Below are 20,023 nucleotides of genomic sequence, written 5' to 3' on the forward strand. Positions count from 1 at the left end.
ATCCATCCATCCATCCATCCATCCATTTTCTTCCGCTTATCCGGGGCCAGGTCGCGGGGGCAGCAGCCCAAGCAGAGAAGCCCAGACCTCCCTCTCCCCAGCCACCTCCTCCATCTTATCCGGGAGAACACCAAGGTGTTCCCAGGCCAGCCGAGAGATATAATCTCTCCAGCGTGTCCTGGGTCTGCCCCGGGGCCTCCTCCCGGTGGGACATGCCTGGAAAACCTTGCCCAGGAGGCATCCTTGTCAGATGCCAGAACCACTTCAACTGGCTCCTTTCGATGTGGAGGAGCAGCGGCTCTACTCTGAGCCCCTCCCGAATGGCCAAACTTCTCACCCTATCTCTAAGGGAGAGGCCAGCCACCCTTCGGAGGAAACCCATTTCTGCCACTTGTATTCGCGATCTCGTTCTTTCGGTCACTACCCACAGCTTGTGACCATAGGTGAGGGTAGGGGCGTAGAAAGACCGGTAAACTGAGAGCTTCGCTTTTACACTCAGCTCTCTCTTCACCACAACAGACCAGTACAACGTCCGCATCACTGCAGCCGCTGCACCAATCCATCTGTCGATCTCCCGCTCCCTTCTCCCATCACTCGTGAACAAGACCCCGAGATACTTAAACTCCTCCACTTGGGGCAGGGTCTTGTCCCTGACCCGGAGTGGGCACTCCACCCTTTTCCAGCTGAGGACCATGGCCTCAGATTTGGAGGTGCTGATTCTCATTCGCACCGCTTCACACTCGGCTGCGAACTGTTCCAAGGCGAGACCTGGAGCCCATCACCTGATGAAGCCAACAGGACCACATCATCTGCGAAAAGCAGAGATGAGATCCTGAGACCACCGAAGTGAAAGCCTTCCGCCACTTGGCTACACCTAGAAATTATGTCCATAAAAATTATGAACAGAATTGGTGTCAAAGGGCAGCCCTGCGGAGCCCATCACCCACCAGGCATTACTTATAGTATTATAAACCAGGGATTTGTACATGCAGAAGTTTAGTAATAATATATTTTAAAAATCACATCTCCATTTTATTTAAAATGAGTGCAATAAAACACACAGACACACATTTATATATAGAAATATATAGATAAATCCTTGAGTAACCCGATAAACCCTGGTTTATAATACTATAAGTAATGCATTACACACAGAAATGCAGAGGAAGTATACACTTGTCAGTTATTGTAATTAGTTAAAACTAACTATATGCTCAAACCAAATGTGAAAATTCATTTTGGATTACGATAAAAAAAAACCCAAAAAACTATATCACCTCTCTTTACATCTTTGACAATTTGGTCAAAATTGAGTAAGAAACAGTGCTGTTCTCTGAGACTGGGTTGTCTACATGAGTGTGAATCAAGAAGGAGTTAGAAGTTGTATTTCTAGTGTTGCATCTTTCCTCTTGATAAAAACCTCTACAAAATATTATTAATACAAAAGCTAACACTGAAAGTATTAATCACACTAAACCTAAGCTTTAATATACATAACAAGTACATTTACACAAGCAAACTAGAAATAAACCAAAATTTGAAATGTGAAATATTTGAATTTGAAAAAGCAAAAAGTAAAAAAACAAAAGTCTATTGTATTCACACATATAACATGTAAAAAAAATTCTATAAGATGTTGCATTGTTAGCTGATCTTGCGAGGCCCGCTCTTATCAGTCATATATTTAACAGAATAATGTACATTTTTGTGATTTTCCAGTCCTTTTATTTTTGAAACTCTTAACTCTGAAGGTGTTTCATTTTCTTTTAAAACAAACTAAACCCAAAATCCTGTTTCGTATTTTGGTGAGTTTGAATCCATATATAAGAGGATTCATAATTGGAGGGATGATCACAAATTCAGTAGCGATGAAGTTTTGGAGGCTTTGAGGTAAATCTGTGGATTCGAATCGCATGTACACAAACTGAAAAACAACTACAGACAGAAATGTGATCAAAGAGGTCAGATGGGGCACACAGGTCTGCATAAACTTTACCCTGTCCTCTCTGGACCTCGTGCATGTTTTAATAAGGTGTGTGTAAGTCCAAATGATAAAAAAGCCATGAGAAACATAAATGATAACTGTTGCATATGCTGTGATGTTGTTTGAAAAGGTGTCAGCATCAGGACAAGCAAGTTTAACAATTAACCAATTTAGACATAAGACTCTCTGAATCTTTATATCACATAACTTAAGTCTTGCTGTAAGCACAACATTGATGGCAAAAATGCATAAAGGTGTTAGCCAGGAGAAACACACCAGTTGAGAGAGCCTCCTCTTACTCATGAAAGAGTGGTAGTGCAGAGGTCGACATATAGCCAGATACCTGTCAAAGGCCATGACAGCTAAAATGGATGAATTACAACAGACAAATGAGTACATGATAAAAGCTTGTAAAAGGCACCCTTCATGGGAGATTGTCTGAGAAGACGTCAGTAAATCTGAAAGAAATTTTGGGTAGAAACCTGTGGACCCATAAAGTGCATTAATGCAGAAGCTACTCAGGAAAATATACATAGGTTCATGCAGGTTTTCATCCAAGACAATGAGCAGCACAAGAGAGATATTGAAAAACAAAATCACACAGTAATACAGTAAAGTAACTGAGAAGAGGGGTACTCTGAAATTCATTGTCTCATTAAATCCTAATAGAATGAAACTTCTTACATTAGACACATTATCCATGATCAGAAAAAACATGTACTTTCTTAGAGTAACAACTTGTGAGTGCAAAGAGCAAAGAGCAGCTGCAGCTACATCCCTAACAATAACCTGCTCTTCCTCTACACCTCCTGTTAATTATTGCCTTTGGCTCAACAACAAAACTCACACCTGGGAATTCAGCCTCTGTTGGTCTACTGAACAAGAAAAAAATGACCAAAGGACAAGAGAAGATGGATTTAAGTTCAATTTTGTAGTTGTTCATGGTGCCATGGTTAATGCCATCCTAAAGTGATGACAGCAGCACGTCTTACCTTACAGACTTCACTTATTGGTTAGATTGAATAATATGCAGTTGCTCTTCACCATGTGAAATGCTTAAATTGCTGCATTTTACTTTAACCATAAGTATTAAGGGGTGAAGCTTTTCATTAGTTCAATAAGCAGAGAACTGAAATGATTTCATATGTTCCTGCGTCGTAAACCCAGCGCTTTCTGTTTTGGAAAACAATGTTTTACTGTTTGATTAGTTTCCAGTTCAGTCCAGTTTATTTTTTGCATTTCTTAAGTCCAGCAATTAATCCGCTTTTTGAATTTAGTTTTTGACTGAGAGTATGCATTTTAGATCCTCCATCCTGCCCACTTCATACAGCCTTATGACAGAACCACAGACTGTTATTAATAAATTATTTTATATGACACTACATAGAAGAGTGGAGTCCCTGTAAAGGTAGGGAGTAGGACAGCACCCCTTAGAGTGATCGCGGTGTAATGGTGCTAGTCTCTAAGCTGTTGATACAAGGCAGGATGGAGCTTGCCTTTCATGTTGTTTTCACCAACTTCTGATCCTGAGACTCATCAGACCAGGAAACATTTTTCCAATCTTCTATTCTGCAATTCTGCCGGTGAGAACAATAACCTAAGCGTCAGGCCTAGCAGATGCTGATCCCCTCCAGCTGCTGGGTTAGGGCACCTGTCAGTCGAAGTGGCTGTACCTATAACTAGTCATTCATATAAGCCTTCTACAGCACGATGCCTGAAAAATCATGTTACCCAAACTCCACTGCAACTGTTTTATCACAGTTTCAATAACTAAATTGATACAACCACTACTGCAACACTACTATGCCTAGTTTCCCAGTCCACTACCTCATCGTTACCAATTCCAGTGATTATAAGACAGAAAAAGTCTTACATTGGTCACATTTGTACACCAAAGCTCAATAATCTAAGCACTGTGGCCTGTACGTCTCGGCTCTGGAAGCTCTGTTAAATATTGCCCTTATTTAACAGTAGATCTTTCTTAATAAATCATTTATCGTTTATAATTTTGTCAGAAAAAATTGGACAATTTCTGTATCACCGACACCTGTCTCAAACCAGAGGAACCCCTTGCTGAACTTGTCCACCCAATTATAAATTATCCAATGTCTCAAGATCCTCAGGCCACATTTTAAGATGCACAAGTATCCTAAACAGTGTTCAATTTACTCCTATATCATTTTCTTAAATCCTGCAATATATTTTTTTTTTGAATGAATTCTCTAACCTGCTTTTTTCTGTTTGTAAAATTTGATAGGCTCATTTTGGTAGGAGATTTTAATCTAAATATTGATGTCTCTATTGCACGGATACAACTTAGCAATGCAAAATCATTTAATTTGGTGCAACATGTTAGAGGTTCCACACATAAAAATGGGCAAACTGGATCTGGTTTTTATTTTAACCTATCTTAAAAATATGTCTGTATGCTGGAAAGTGTGTCTCTTTAATATGTGGCTTTTATTAGGACTGTTATGCACTTTGTAACTCTGGGTTCTGAAAAGTCCTATACAAATAAAGTTATTATTGTTAATATTAGTAGTAGCAGTAGTTGGAGCATCCAGAAAGACAAGTTGTCAAACAATTCACTCCCAATAGAGGGAGATCTGATATCGTCGTGTTGGTGTTGGTCGCAGATCATCATGAAAATGTTGTTCCAGGTTCAACATTGCAAGTGACCAATCACATTGTTGTGACGTTATTCTTTTGCGCGCCAACCCATTCGTGCATTTATGAAATTCCACTGTTGCAAGGACAATATCAATTCTGCTTACCGTTTATTAAAGGGTTAGGGTTAGGATTAGGGTCAGGGTCCGTTGATCAGCGGACAGAGGCGGTTTCTCGCAGCTTAACTACATTTTTCTGTTTTACGGCGGTTTTTCCCGAAGTCGCAAAAGTATGACGTCACAACATTCTCATTGGTCACTTGCAATGTTGATCCTGGAACAACATTTAGTATGATGATCTGGGAACAACACCAACACGACAATATCAGATTGTGCCCCAATAGAGGTGTTATGAGATGTTATACTATCCATAGAAACTCACGTTTTTTTGTACCAGTCTCTTAGGATTGACTTACTTTTTAAGTCAGTGGCCATTGCAAGAACTTGACTTCCTGATTTTTTATCATAATTTTAATTTTTATTATTTTATCAACTACAATCTAAAAAATATTTTAGTGTGATATCTCACAATAGTGCCCTTTGTGTTGAAATTCAAATTTCTCTTACTTAAAAAAATACAATAATACAATAAAATCCACACATCAGAACTGTGGCTCTTTAAGTATTTAGCAATAAATAATATTTTCAGTCATTTCAGGATAAATCACACTTATAGGCCAACAGCGTATACAGTACACATCATTAGTTACTAAGTAGTGTGAAAATTTTGTGTTATACATTTCTATATAGATATGAAGACATGGCATGAATAAGTAAGATGAACTTCGTTCAATGAACTGTTGCTTTTATTCTAAATGCATTGCATCTAGAAACAAAGGAGGGGTGCAGGAGTCCATATCAAAGTTATTACATCTTACTAAAACTGTAAATATGGAAATGCTTTGCAGATAAACAAAATGATAAAAAAAAATTAACTGAAACAATATTTGTGTAAAACTAAAAACTAAACTAACTAAAATAAAATTAAAAAAATTACAGAAAATATCTTCAGTAAGTTAGTCTTTAACAGTTTGTGTTAAATGTAGTAAATAAACATTTCTGCATGTATTTATTTAATCTGGTATTCTACATCCCTTTGAGTCTATTTCATGCACAAAGTGTTGGGTTTGGATTGTTACATCTATTTTACATCTGACATCTGATCCAGTATGAACCTTCCAGATCCCTCAGGTCATCTGGATCCTGTTTTTTTTTTTTTTATCAGTTCCCATAGTCAGAACCAGAAATGGAGAAGCTGCCTTCAGCTCCATATATCTGGAACAAACTCCCAGAAAGCCTCAGATCAGCTGAAACACTCAGTTTATTTAAATCCAGGTTGAAGACTCACCTGTTCTCAGCTGCATTTGAATAAAGCACCAAATCCACACTATTTTACTTTTAAGCTTAAATTTCAAAACTTACATTTCAACTACTGATTTTATCTACTGTTCCGTTCTTTCTTTTTTTTTTCCATCTTAAATCATCCTTTTTATTTGTGTTTGTTTTTTAATGTCTCTGTAAAGCACTTTGAATCACCTTGCTGTTGAATTTTGCTATATAAATAAACGTGCCTTGCCTTGCCTTTAAACTTCTAAAATTCCTTGCTGATAAACAACATCTCATAATAGTATGAAACAGAAAAGGTAATAAAACCAATTCTGGAAATAACAAACAGACTAAAGTTAAGCATTTTGTGAGCATAAAAATGAAACTGAAGCAAGTACAGTCTTTTGTGGAAGTATTGAATTAAAAACAATGTAAAAAAAATAAAAATAAAAACTCATAAAAATGCAATTTAGAATAAATCTGATCAATATATTCACACAAGTCAAATTATTCACTTAAAAATAACATAGCATGCTACATTGTAGTTGGTCTTTGACAAAACTGAAGAGAATGCACAGTAAGGCTTGCTCATTTCAGGTATGTTCATATCTCTCACTATATATTCTTTACTATAAGGAAAACCTACATTTTCATCTTTGAAGAAACTCTAAATTTCATGTTAGTTATTTTCTGTTAAGATAAACTGAAGTCAGGATTCTGTTTCGTATTTTGGTGAGTTTGAATCCATATATAAGAGGATTCATAACTGGAGGGATAATGAGAAATTCAGTAGCAATAAAATTCTGGAAGCTTCGAGACGAATCTGGGGAGTCAAATCGCCCATATATCGACTGAAAAACCATTACAAAGAGAAATATGATCAAAGAGGTCAGATGGGGCACACAGGTCTGCATAAACTTTACCCTGTCTTCTCTGGACCTCGCACATGTTTTAATAAGATGCGTGTAAGTCCAAATTATGAAAAAGCCATGAAATATATAAACAATAAGTGTTGCATATGGACCAATATTTTTTAAAAAGGTGTTGACTTCAGGACAAGCAAGTTTAACAATTAACCAGTCTAGACACAAGACTCTCTGAATGTTTATACCACATAACTTGATTCTTGATGTTAGCAGGATATTCATGGAGAAAATGCAGAAAGGTGTTAGCCAGGAGAAACACACCAGCTGAGAGAGCCTCCTCTTAGTCATGAAAGAGTGGTAGTGCAGAGGTCGACATATAGCCAGATACCTGTCAAAGGCCATAACAGCTAAAATGGACAAATCACAAGAGGCAAATGAGTACATGATAAAAGCTTGTAGCAAGCATCCTTCATATGAGATGTGATGAAAAGATGACAGTAAGTCCGAAAGGAATTTGGGGTAGAAACCTGTGGTCCCATAAAGTGCATTAATGCAGAAGCTGCTCAGAAAAATGTACATAGGTTCATGGAGGTTTTCATCGAAGAAAATGAGCAGCACAAGAGAGATATTGAAAAAGAAAATCACACAATAATGCAGTAAAGTTATTATGAAGAGGGGTACTCTGAAATTCATTGTCTCATTAAATCCTAATAGAACAAAGGTTTTTACATTAGACACATTATCCATGATCAGAGACCTCAAATGCCTTATTAGTGTAAAAATATGTGTGTGTGAGTATATGTGAGTGTACAGAGGACAGAGCTACTGCATCGCCATCTCTACCATTGTCTGCTGTGCCTCTACACCTCTTAATTATCGCCTTTTGTTTAACAACAAAACACAGCTGGGAATTCAACCTCTCTTGATCTATTAAAAAAATTCCCTGAAAAACAACAAAGCAAAACTATATAATAATATAGTATAATAAAAGTACCTTTTGAATTTACAGAAATAAATAATTGTAAAATATATCATATCATATCATATCATATCATATAATATATAAGACCAGATCGTGTTTTGGAATTGAAACACTACCTTTTAGAACATTATACATGCCCCCTTCATGATTTCCTTTTTTTTGTATGAAGACTTGCTGTGGTAAATGGAACCATGAATAGACTTTGGAGTGGCCTAGTCAAAGTCGTGACCTGTCCAACTGAGATGCTTGTGGCTTGACATCAAAAAGGTGGTTCATGCTGGAAAACTCTCCAATGTGGCTGAATTACAACCATTCTGAAAAGATGAGTGGTGCCAAAATTCCTCCACAGCACTCATTGACAGTTTTTGGAAATGCTTGATTGCAGTTGTTGCTGCTAAGGTTGGCCCAACCAGTCATTAGTTTTAGGGGGCAATCACTTTTTCACAAAGTGAAAATAGCAATAATAATAATAATAATTAACACCTTTACAAATTGCATTTTGTGTTTACGTTTAAGGGCACTTTTTCACACTACTCTAGATATCCAGAATGGTGTTTTTCCCATTGAGCTTGTTTCAATAATCAGTGGAAGTTCTGGTGATGGTGGAGCTGCTTAGCTGGCTACCTGAACATGCCCAACTGCTTATTTTTAACAGTTGGTCAGTTACAGGTTGCTTTTGTTTTTGTTGCTCCACCATTATTGATGTTGGGTACACACTTCATGAACCCCAGTGCTTATTTGCTCAGGTTACTCAGGTTACTCCTTTACACAATTTGCTTCACAAGGAAGAGAACATAAGAATTTTCTTTTTTTTAATACAGTGGTTTGTAGCCTGGTCTGATGACAGCCACTTAATTTTGGAGATAAAGAAAACCCAAAAGACTGTTTTAAAATTAAAGGTGTGCAGAGGTCTAGGTCGGGGAGTTTTTCAACTCGCACCTCTGGCAGAGATTTAGTAGCATTTTCATATTAAAATTTTAAATAATTAGCTGAGAATAAAATTTTGGACCAGGGGCATTATAGTTAAGTGTAACAAAACTAGGTGAGTAAAAATATTGTAGTCAACCAGAAAAAAGAAGCTAAACATCAGAAAAAGATGTAACTACATTTAACTTTTTTTTGTCCATACAGGACAGAAACTAATAATGTACAGGAAATGTGTTTAATTTCAATGTGTGTTGTTTTCTTTTTAAAATTTCAGCATGTATAAACCAAAAGGAAGTTCTACTTATATTTCAATTAATGAAAACAGTCTGGAAACATGTATCTGTCATCGTATCTATTTATTTACACTACAAATCACAGTTTGCTTAATTTACATATGTGCATATAAAAAGAGATTTTATGCCCTTCTGTGCAGAGAGACTCATGACTTTAATCTCAAAGCTGAACTTTTACCACATATAAAATTCAAAACTCTGTTTCTTATTTGTGTCAATTTAAATCCATACATGACGGGATTAATAATTGGTGGGATGAGGAGAATTTCCATTGCCATGAAATTCTCAAAACTTTGTGGTATTTCCTTTGAGCCAAATCGCATGTATAACATATCAAAAAGAAAAGACAGAATAACAACTGTTAAAGAGAATAAATGTGGTACACATGTCTGCATAAATTTGTTCCAGTTTTCATTGGATGACTGACATGTTTTGATCAGATGTACATAAGACCAGAAAATAAAAACGGCATGACCAAAATAAAAGGTGTAATTAAAAGCGGGAATAATAATTGTAGCTACAGAGGCAGAACAAGCTAGATTAGAAATTAACCAGTTTATACAGTAGATCCTTGGTATGTGTGAGCCACATAACCTCGATGTTGCTGTTGTTATCGTGCTTATTAAGAGAAGATAAAAGGGAATAAGCCAAGCAAAAAATACAAAAATACAAACTTTTTGTGTAGTCATCAGAGAGTGGTACACAAGAGGTCGACATATAGCCACGTATCTGTCATAGGCCATGAGAGCTAGAAGAGAGAAGTCAGCAGCAACTGAGGAGTGCACTACAAAACCCTGTAAAAGGCATCCTGCATAAGAGATGACATGAGTGGTGGACAGAAGATCGTAGAGAAACTTGGGATAAAATGCAGCTGTCCCACAGAGTCCATTGAAGCACAGATTGCAGAGGAAGATGTACATGGGTTCATGAAGACTTTTATCCACAATGACTGTCACAATTATCGTCAAATTTACCAGCCAAATCACACAGTAACACAGTAAAGTGAGAACAAAGAGAGTCACCCTGTAGTTTGTAATGTCACTTAAACCTGAAAGAGTAAAAACAGTAACCACTGAAACATTATCCATAACAACCTTAGTAGGTGACATTTCAAACTGAGAGCAAATGACATTTTTAGAAGTTAAAGTCAGGGTGAAATGAAGTCTGTGTACTGTCTCCCTGACAGAGTATGTCACTAGAGGTTTATATACTCTTCTTGTCAGCCACAATTACGTGGTTAGTATGATGTAAGTGGTGCGAGTTAAATATTTAAAAAAAAAATTAAATTTACTTTTAAGAATAAAGTTCTTTGTATCTTATGTAACTACTGAGATCGGGGAAATGACTTCAAACAGGTGTGAGCAAATGATGAGCAGTAAGATGAATGAATGCATTTAGTTTAAGAAGAAGAACTTCAGCAGCATCCTGAGGAATTTTGAGGGGTGATTCATGGGTATGGAGTGTCAAGCTTGTTGTTACGATCAATTCAAGCTCTCTATAGAGCTTGAATTGATTGTCTATTAAGACCTTTGTTTTCAGTGTAAAACAGCAGCACAGTGACTAAGATTATTATATGTTTGATAAGCAACATACTTTTCCCTTAATTCAAAAATACATAATATAGCTGTGTTATAATGAGTCTTCCTTTACTTTTTAGATTGTAAAAGAAAAGAATATTTACAAAGAATATTTACATATTTTGTAAATGAGAATGTATTTCACATTTAACCCTGAAAAGAAGCAGAAAAAACTGACTTACTCCCTGAAATTTTCAACAATAACCTAAAAAAAATGTGCAGGAAATGTCTTTAGTTTCACTCTTTTTTTTATTTTAATGTGTAAAAACCAGAAGAACGCACTGATGCATATGCTTATTGAGACTGATGGCTCTATGATTTTAAGTGTTTATAGTTTAACATACGTAACTAATTTATGCAAACTAATGAAAGGTAACACTTTATAACACAACCTGCCACTAAGGCACAAGTCCCTGTATTTAAGTGCAATTTGAGGACATCAAGTCAGGTTTTTGCAAGAAACAACGAAACAAGTACACTGTAAATAGCCTGTACTTTTCTGGGGTGCAGGTCTTGTTATGGAGTGACTAAGGTGCAGTACCCTGTACTTACACGCAATTTGCAGGCAACAAGTCAGGTTTTTGCAATAAACAATAAAACAGGTGCACTGTAAAGATTGTGTTCAGAAGGTGGAAGAGTGATGTGTGAGCAGCAGTATGACTTCAGTATGGCTTCATGACAAGAAAGAGCACTTTAGATGTGATGTATAGTATGCATATTTATAGAATGTATAGAATACATGTGTGTGAGATAGATATACAGGGTGGGCCATTTATATGGATACACCGTAATAAAATGGGAATGGTTGGTGATATTAAAGTCCTGTTTGTGGCACATTAGTATATGTGAGGGGGCAAACTCCTCAAGGTGGGTGGTGACCATGTGGCCATTTAGAAGTCGGCCATCTTGGATACAACTTTTGTTTTTTCAATAGGAAGAGGGCCATGTGACACATCAAACTTATTGGTAATGTCACAAGAAAAGCAACGGTGTGCTTGGTTTCAACATAACTTTATTCTTTCATGAATTATTTACAAGTTTCTCTTTGTTCACAGCCATTGACATGTCGAAGAGGTTAACACGTGAGGAGCGGATCGAAATTGTGTTGATATCTGGTGAACGCAGTAACCGGGTCATTGCAGCAGATTTCAGCGCAAGACACCCTACGAGACCACCCATCTCCCATGCTACAGTTAGCAAACTGCTTGCTAAGTTTCGTGAAACTGGTTCAGTGTTGGATTTGCCAAAATGTGGACGCAAGAATGAAGAAACATCAGTGGCTGTCCTAGCTTCATTCAGCAAGAGCCCACAGAGTAGCACTCGCCGCATGTCACTGGAGAGTGGCATTAGTCGAACATCCCTTTGGCGGATATTAGCTACTCACAAATGGCACCCTTACAAACTCCGGCTACTGCAGCATCATGCTGACATTTCTCCTGCGGTGTTGCTATCAGTGTGTGAAGAGTGGGAGAAGAGGGTTGCATTGACAATCCAACACAATGGGCAGCACATTGAACACATTTTATAAGTGGTCAGAAACTTGTAAATAACTCATGAAAGAATAAAGTTACGTTGAAACCAAGCACACCATTGCTTTTCTTGTGACATTACCAATAAGTTTGATGTGTCACATGGCCCTCTTCCTATTGAAAAAACAAAAGTTGTATCCAAGATGGCCGACTTCTAAATGGCCACCATGGTCACCACCCATCTTGAGGAGTTTGCCCCCTCACATATACTAATGTGCCACAAACAGGACTTTAATATCACCAACCATTCCCATTTTATTACGGTGTATCCATATAAATGGCCCACCCTGTAGATAGATATGACAGTGAAGATGCAAGGAGTAGAGGTAGTGATGGTAGATCACTTTCAATACATAGAGGGAACCATTCAAAGCAAGAAAGTCCAAAAGAGATGTGAAGTTACAGTATACGTCACAGCTGGGGGGCCAACTCAGGTAAACGGACTCAATTGCAGACCACACTCGGAGGCTCTGGCGGTAGGTGAAAATGCTTTACTTACAAACAGTGAAATGTGTAACAGAAAGACAAAACCCACATGGCAGACAGGTCTGGCCCAGATCTGGTGTCAAGTCGGCACTGCTGGCTGACTTCTGGCATGTTAAGTGGTATGTCATCCAGATATGGGCCAGGCCTGCCGTAGATCGCACTGTTTATGTGATGGCATGCCATATCTGGCCCGATTGTGGTTTGGTTTATGTGGCCCAGGCTCATAGAAAACAGGCCTTCCCCGGATTCGGCATCAAGCTAGAACTTCTGACTGACTGGTGTCATGTCAGGGTGTATGTCAACCAGATGTGGGCCAGGTCTGACAATGATGGCACTATTTATGTTCCTATTTTCCTATTTTAGTTAGAAGACCCAAATTCCATGTTGCAATACTATACTGCTATGGTAGCCAAAGTTTCAAATGTAGGTTTGACAGGTTTGTGAGTGTACACTTTATCCAAAATCTAGTGAGGGTTTACTCATGTTTACAACTGGGTGGCTGTAGCTCAGGAGGTAGAGCAGGTCACCTATTGATCGGAAGGTTGGTGGTTAGATCCGGAGAAAGACAGACAGACTGTGTGTCTGTCTGGCACACAGTCTGTCTGTGTCACTTTTGTATATACAGTGTTGGGGAGTAACGGAATACATGTACCGCCGTTACGTATTCAGAATACAAAATATGAGTAACTGTATTCCGTTACAGTTACCGTTTAAAAAGGTGGTATTCAGAATACAGTTACTTTGTTGAAATAAATGGAATACACGGCGGTACTTCCCTGTTTCATATTGTCGCGGGTCAGGATTATTTGGGTTTGTTTGACAGCTACGTAATGTTGTTCCAGGCGGCAGCGTTACGGTTGCCATGGTTACAGGGTGACGCTCTCTCTGCGTGTTTCCTGGGTGAGAGAGCGCTTTTTGTTGTTGTTGTTGTGCTAAGCTAAAGGCAGAATGCTACAGGCATGGCCCTAAAGAATGTAGCCTGATGGGCAGTGTAGTCCGTGCTGCAGGGAGAATGGACTACCATACCCGTTATGTGTCTGTGAGCGAGGGAGGAGAGAAAGGAAAAGTCCGAGCTGTCACGGAGCAAAAACGGAGCTGGAAGCATGTAAATATAATAATAACCACTGCAGCCAAGAAGAGTGCCTGACGAGCCCATTTGTAAGTAAGCTATTAAGACTCAACTGTACACTGTGTTCGTGTTTTCCTCCGGAAAAATAAGTTCCGTTGGAGCAGCCTTTCAACGCCTCTCTCTGTCTCCCGCAAGCAAAGTTGACCCAGACAACAAAGTAAAGCTAGTTTTCGGCTACCAGCCCGACAGGGAACCGGACGTATTAGCCAGAGGTCCCTTTACTACGTTTCGTACTACGTACCTTCAGTAACAGTAATAAATCACAGCAATAGGACATTCATGTAGTTGTAAACAGCATGATAATATATTAAGTATTCCAAAGTATTCAGAATACGTTACTCTCATTGAGTAACGTAACGGAATACGTTACAGAATACATTTTGGGGCATGTATTCAGTATTCTGTAGTGGAATACATTTTAAAAGTAACCTTCCCAACACTGTGTATATAGCACTATTCCCTGCACTGTTTGTACATACACCTGGAACGTATAATAAATTCCACTGTGTTCTTCTTAAATTGGAGAGTCTTGCGTGTGAGTCCTCAGTGAACCGTAACACATAGAGCACGTTGTGCTCTCTGAGCAGTTGTGACACAAGAGCCTGGTTCTGCCAGAGGTCTCCTCTTGTTTAAACAGAGTTTGTCCTTCCACTCACATTCATGTTATACTAAACTTATTGTTTAACACACATCTGAAAATGTGGATTTTCAGTGTTAAATGCGTACAAAAAAAGGATGCTTCATTCATTTTGAGGGAAGTTTTTAATTTTAAGTGTTTTAATTTTTCAAAATGATTAAAGTTATTACATTTTTTAATTAAAAATATATTATATATTGTAGTTTATATTTATAATGAATAGGCCCTTGATGATCTGGTTTGACCTCTGATTTATCTTTGAACCAAACAGTTTGGAAATAGTATAATACAGCAGGTTAGATGCATGGATCATATCAGATCTTTATCCTTGTAGAAGCTTGATTTAGCTTATTAATTGTTTTTAAGGTATTTCCTGGATTATCGCCCTGGTACCTTTCTGATATTTTTAATTTTTACACTTCTTCAAGATCACTGAGGTCTGCAGCCCAAATGCTCCTAGATTTCCTGAGGTCCAGATTAAGGCACATAGGAGATCGGGCCTTTGCTGTGGCTGCTCCTAAACTGTGGAACAAAATGCCCTTTCACATCAGGACCACCCCAACATGAGGACCACCCCAACATGAGACATTTTTAAAACCCATTTGAAAACCCACTTTTATTTTCTGTCTTTTAAATCAGAAGTTTTGATTACTTTTTTGTGGTATTTCATACTGAGGTTTTCTCTTTTTATGTTTCCTTTCTTAAATTCTGTCATCTTGTCCTGTGTTTTTTTGTCATTTGATTATTATTACATGATAGCACCTTGGTCAACAGCAATTTTTTAAACGTGCTTTAGAAATATATTTTACTTTGAATTTAGAGGGTGTGCCATTAGAAAGAAGATATCATAGAGCTGAGGGTTGGTTGGAAGGATAAGCACAGGAAGGAGTAGAAGAGAAAAGAGTTACTGTTAAAATACTATTATTGCATTGGTTGTTTGTTTGTTTTTTTGGAATTTTATGCTATGGGATTCAAATACTTTAAAAAAAGGAAAAAACACAATTTTATGCTTGATATGCTAAACAAAACTCATATCTTTAAAGTAGTAAATACTACAGTATGTTAAGAAATGAGGGTATGTGATCAGATTTCAAACTTATGGTGTTATTAATTAATGTATAGAGGGAAGTTTACATACAAATTTAAAAAGAAAAAATGTCTGAAAAAAGTACGTAACAATTCAATTCCATTCAGTTTTATTTATATAATGCTGGATCACAACAGCAGTCACCTCGAGGCTTAACAGGAGATGATCTTTCAACAGGATAATAATCCATAACAACTGCATATTGATATTTGCGCCAGTAAAAAGTTTTACTGACAGAAACAATCAGTAATGAAAAAATACAAAAATACAAAAAAGCCCCAAAACTAATAACACTGATCCTTATATTTATACTTTGTCATAAACTAAGGAGTAACACACAGTGAGGCCTGCACTAACCATTTAGAAAAGAACATTTCATACAATATTTTGTTTACTTTAAACCTAAGGCACTTGTTTAATCATCTGTTTAATCAACTTTCACATATATTAGCTAATATACCTTGAATATCAGGACACTGCAAGGCAATGAAATCAAATGTGAATTTGTGATGATTTCTGAATGATGTATAGATGAATTTTACAACACTATTCAAAAAAATCATGCAGAATCCTTTTAACAATGAAATTCTTAGTCAAAAACATGAAAAAAACTACAATTGTCATTCAACATTCATGCTGGATTGAGCAAATATAACATGTATAACATGTACTGCAAAACAAAAAAATATTAGCAAAATTAGTCTAAACCAAATATATGTTTGCCTTCGACAACTGGTTGTCTAAATGTTTCTGAATCAAGTGCCTTCAGAAAGAGTTGCATTTATATTGCTGCAACTGTTTTGCATATTTTTGAATTATTTTAAATAAGGAACTCTAACATTAACAGAAATCATTTCCTTTTCAAATAAATTAAACTCAAGATTCTGTTTCGTATTTTGGTGAGTTTAAATCCATACATGAGAGGATTCATAACTGGAGGGATGATGAGAAATTCAAGAGTGATGAAGTTTTGGAGGCTTTGGGGTAAATCTCTGGAGCCATATCGCAAGTACATCGAGTCAAAAGACATTACAGTGAGAAATATGATCAAAGAGATCAGATGTGGCACACAGGTCTGCGTAAACTTTACCCTGTCCTCGCTGGACCTCGCACATGTTTTAATAAGATATATGTAAGTCCAAATTATGAAAAGCGAGTGAGACAGATAAAAGACAACTATTACATATGCACTGATGTTGTTTGAAAGGGTGTCAGCTTCAGGACAAGCAAGTTTAACAATTACCCAGTTTATACATAAGACCCTCTGTATGTTTATACCACATAACTTGATTCTTGATGTTAATATGATATTGATGGAGAACATGCATAAAGGTGTTAGCCAGGAGAAACACACCAGCTGAGAGAGCCTCCTCTTAGTCATGAAAGAGTGGTAGTGCAGAGGTCGACATATAGCCAGATACCTGTCAAAGGCCATGACGGTTAAAATGGACAATTCACAGCAGCCGAATGAGTACATGATAAAAGCTTGTAGTATGCATCCTTCATATGAGATGTTATAAGTAGATGACAGTAAGTCTGAAAGGAATTTGGGGTAGAAACCTGTGGTCCCATAAAGTGCATTAACGCAAAAGCTGCTCAGTAAAATGTACATAGGTTCATGCAGGTTTGCATCGAAGAAAATGAGCAGCACAAGAGAAATATTGACAAATAAAATCACACAATAATAGAGTAAAGTGATTGAGAAGAGGGGTACGCTGAAATTCATTGTCTCATTAAATCCTGACAGAACAAAACGTATTACATTAGACACATTATCCATGATCAGAGAACTCAAATGCCTTATTAGAAAAAACATATGCGTGTGTGAGTATATGTGAGTGTACAGAGCTGCATCTACATCTCTAACATTGTCTGCTGTGCCTCTACACCTCCTCTTAATTAATGCCTTTTGTTTAACAACTTACAAACACTTGGGAATTCAACCTGTCTTGATCTATTAAACAAACAATCAGCCGAAAAACAACAAAACAAAACTGTGGCACCTGACTATAATAAAAATACCTTGTGAATTTATAGCAACAAATATAATATAATATAATATACTATAATATGATATAATATAATATGATATAATATAATAGATCAGCTCGTGTTTTGAAATTGAAACACCACCTTTTAGAACATTATACATGCCCTCTTCATGATTTCCTTTTTTTTATGTGTTTCTGTGTGTCACGTTTCAGATCCTCAAACGAATATAAGTATTAAAAGAAGGCAACTGAAATAAACTCAAAACACAGTTTCTAAATGAAGGTCTTTATTATTACAGGTTGAAAAAATCCAAACCTTCACAGCCCTGTGTGAAATGTCATTGTCCCCCCTTCCCCCATTAAAAACATAAATTAGCTGTGGTGTATCACATCTTTGGAAAGCTGAGTTCAGTTTTTCTAGCACCACCCAGGCCTGATTCCTGCCATACCTGTTCTCAATCAAGAAATCACTTAAATAGGACCTGCCTGACAAAGTGGAGTAGACCAAAAGATCTTCAAAAGCCAGACATTATGCCGTGATCCAAGGAAATTCAGGAACAAATGAGAAACAAGAGCAGATCAGGTGGAAGCCCGAGCTATGTTGCTTCAAAGGCTAGATTGAACAGGTGAGTTTTTAAGCGTGATTTAAATGATTCAGTGGATTCTGACATGTGGATCAAGTAGAAGATTATTCCAAAGTTTGGGTGCGGCAATAGCAAAAGCACGGTTCCCTCTAGTCTTTATTTGAGGCCTAGTTTGCACTAAGAGCAGCTGGTTAGAGGATCTAAGCGGTCTCTTAGGGCTATACAAGTCAAGGTTGACGGTTAGGTAACTAGGCGCCATATTATTTAGAATTTTAAAAGTATACAAACGGATTTTAAAAACGATACAGTATTTGACGGGCAGCCAGTAAAGATTGGCTAGAACCGTTGTGATGTGATCATGCCTTCTGGTACCAGTTAGGAGGCGTACTGTGGCATTTTGAACCAACTGCAATCGCTGGAGGAGAGAGAGTTGGAGGTCAAGGTCTTTATGGGGAATATGGGGCTTTGCCTTGGAAATTTGGCGCAGCTGGTGAAATCTTGTTTTCATGACTGTGGACACTTGCTTGTCTTAATTTGAGGGAGCTATCCAGAACCACGCCAAAATTTCTAACGGTGTGAGAAAGATGGCTGGTATAAAATCCCTGAGTATTAGTTAGCTGGTTCAGGGGAATTTGACTATCAAAAACAATGATATCCATTTTGTTCTCATTTAGCGTTAGAGAGTTATGTAATAGCCAATCTTTAATTTCCTGCAGACAGTTGAGCAAAGGCAGTAATGGACACTGGACATCGTGGTTCAGAGGGAAGTGATTTGCATATCATCTGCATAGCAATGAATTGAAGCGAAGAATGACGTCAGATAAGTATGATTTAAACCATGAAAGAGCATTGCCTTTAAGTCCGGCTACATGTTCTAGTCTTGCTAGGAGAATATAGTGATCGACCATATCAAAAGCCAAGGTCAAATCTAATAAGACTAGTACCACTGAGTGCCCTGAATCAGCAGTTAAGAGGAAATCGTTAAAAACTCTTAGTAAGGCTGTCTCGGTACTGTGACGTGGCTTAAACCCAGACTGGAATTTGTCTGTGATTCTGTTAGACTCTAAATAGGTCAGTAATTGCTGGAGAACTATTTTTTCTAGGATTTTAGACATAAAAGGACGTTTAGTGATCGGCTTGTAATTTGTAATTAATTCCTTAATAACAGTTTCCACAACTGCATGTTTCAAGGCAGTCGGTACCAGTGTAGGGACTAACGCGTTATTAAGTAATGCGTTTCAGTAACTACGTTATTATTGTGGTAACGAGCACGGTAACAAGTTATTATGCCAAAATCAGGAACGCGTTAATCGTTACTGGGATTTAGATAGGGTCGTTATTCGTTACTTCATTTGGTGGCTATCGCAGAGCTTCCACAGATTCAGTAACATTAGCAAGTGGTGGAGGCCAGCAGGTGGATGAGGGAAAGGGGAGGCAGGAGGAAGAGAGACCCGAGGCGGCCGCCGGTCCGAGTGTCAGGTGAACTTAACTTCATGTAAGAAGTTATGACCTGCAGTCTATCTGGGTCAGCTATAAACCAAGTTTAGGTGGAGTTTATTTTCGTTGTGCTGACTTTTTTGTACTGGGTACTAGCTAGCATGACGGTGTTTCTATAAAGCTGGGTGGGTGCTATGATGTTACTGATGTTGAACTTTATTTTGTTCATAAGGTTAATTATTAGAGTTGCCAACCGTCCCCTAAAAAACGGAATCGTCTCTTATTCAGAGAAAATATTATGCGTTTCGTATTGAGGTGAAAAGGAATACAGTTTGTCCCGTACTTCGGCTACAATGAAAAAGACACAAAGCTGGAGTTATTCTGTGTCTTTGCTGCACAGCTGCCTGTTCTTCTCTCATTTTTTCCCCCTCCCTCTCATGTTTCTACTTCAATCATGAAACTGATCAATGCTGATCGGCTTTTCTGTCGCAAGTCCCGTCTCTCTTGTTTGTTTATCGCCCA

General features: G+C 37.6%; 4 protein-coding genes across 4 annotated transcripts; all 4 read right to left on the reverse strand.

Annotated features, from left to right (window-relative positions):
* Positions 1-1,756: 1,756 nt before the first annotated feature.
* LOC116320675 (olfactory receptor 142-like) lies at positions 1,757-2,686 on the reverse strand. The gene has a single exon (XM_031740347.2). The coding sequence runs from the start codon at positions 2,684-2,686 to the stop codon at positions 1,757-1,759; it is 930 nt and encodes a 309-aa protein (XP_031596207.2).
* A 3,973-nt stretch (positions 2,687-6,659) lies between these two features.
* Positions 6,660-7,589, reverse strand: LOC116320680 (olfactory receptor 142-like). The gene has a single exon (XM_031740350.1). The coding sequence runs from the start codon at positions 7,587-7,589 to the stop codon at positions 6,660-6,662; it is 930 nt and encodes a 309-aa protein (XP_031596210.1).
* A 1,601-nt stretch (positions 7,590-9,190) lies between these two features.
* Positions 9,191-10,132, reverse strand: LOC116320673 (olfactory receptor 11A1-like). The gene has a single exon (XM_031740346.2). It carries the CDS (start codon positions 10,130-10,132, stop codon positions 9,191-9,193), a length of 942 nt encoding a protein of 313 aa, XP_031596206.2.
* Positions 10,133-16,339: 6,207 nt separating this feature from the next.
* Positions 16,340-17,459, reverse strand: LOC116320672 (olfactory receptor 6N1-like). Its single transcript, XM_031740345.2, has one exon. It carries the CDS (start codon positions 17,303-17,305, stop codon positions 16,340-16,342), a length of 966 nt encoding a protein of 321 aa, XP_031596205.2. The 5' UTR covers positions 17,306-17,459.
* Positions 17,460-20,023: the final 2,564 nt, after the last annotated feature.

The sequence above is a fragment of the Oreochromis aureus genome, linkage group 16, assembly GCF_013358895.1.
Source record: "Oreochromis aureus strain Israel breed Guangdong linkage group 16, ZZ_aureus, whole genome shotgun sequence".
Taxonomy (NCBI): domain Eukaryota; kingdom Metazoa; phylum Chordata; class Actinopteri; order Cichliformes; family Cichlidae; genus Oreochromis; species Oreochromis aureus.

Bases quoted from the DNA above. Each gene is read 5' to 3' on its own strand.
- LOC116320680 (XM_031740350.1), bottom strand. From the start codon at position 7,589: ATGGATAATGTGTCTAATGTAAAAACCTTTGTTCTATTAGGATTTAAT.
- LOC116320673 (XM_031740346.2), bottom strand. From the start codon at position 10,132: ATGGATAATGTTTCAGTGGTTACTGTTTTTACTCTTTCAGGTTTAAGT.
- LOC116320672 (XM_031740345.2), bottom strand. From the start codon at position 17,305: ATGTTTTTTCTAATAAGGCATTTGAGTTCTCTGATCATGGATAATGTG.
- LOC116320675 (XM_031740347.2), bottom strand. From the start codon at position 2,686: ATGGATAATGTGTCTAATGTAAGAAGTTTCATTCTATTAGGATTTAAT.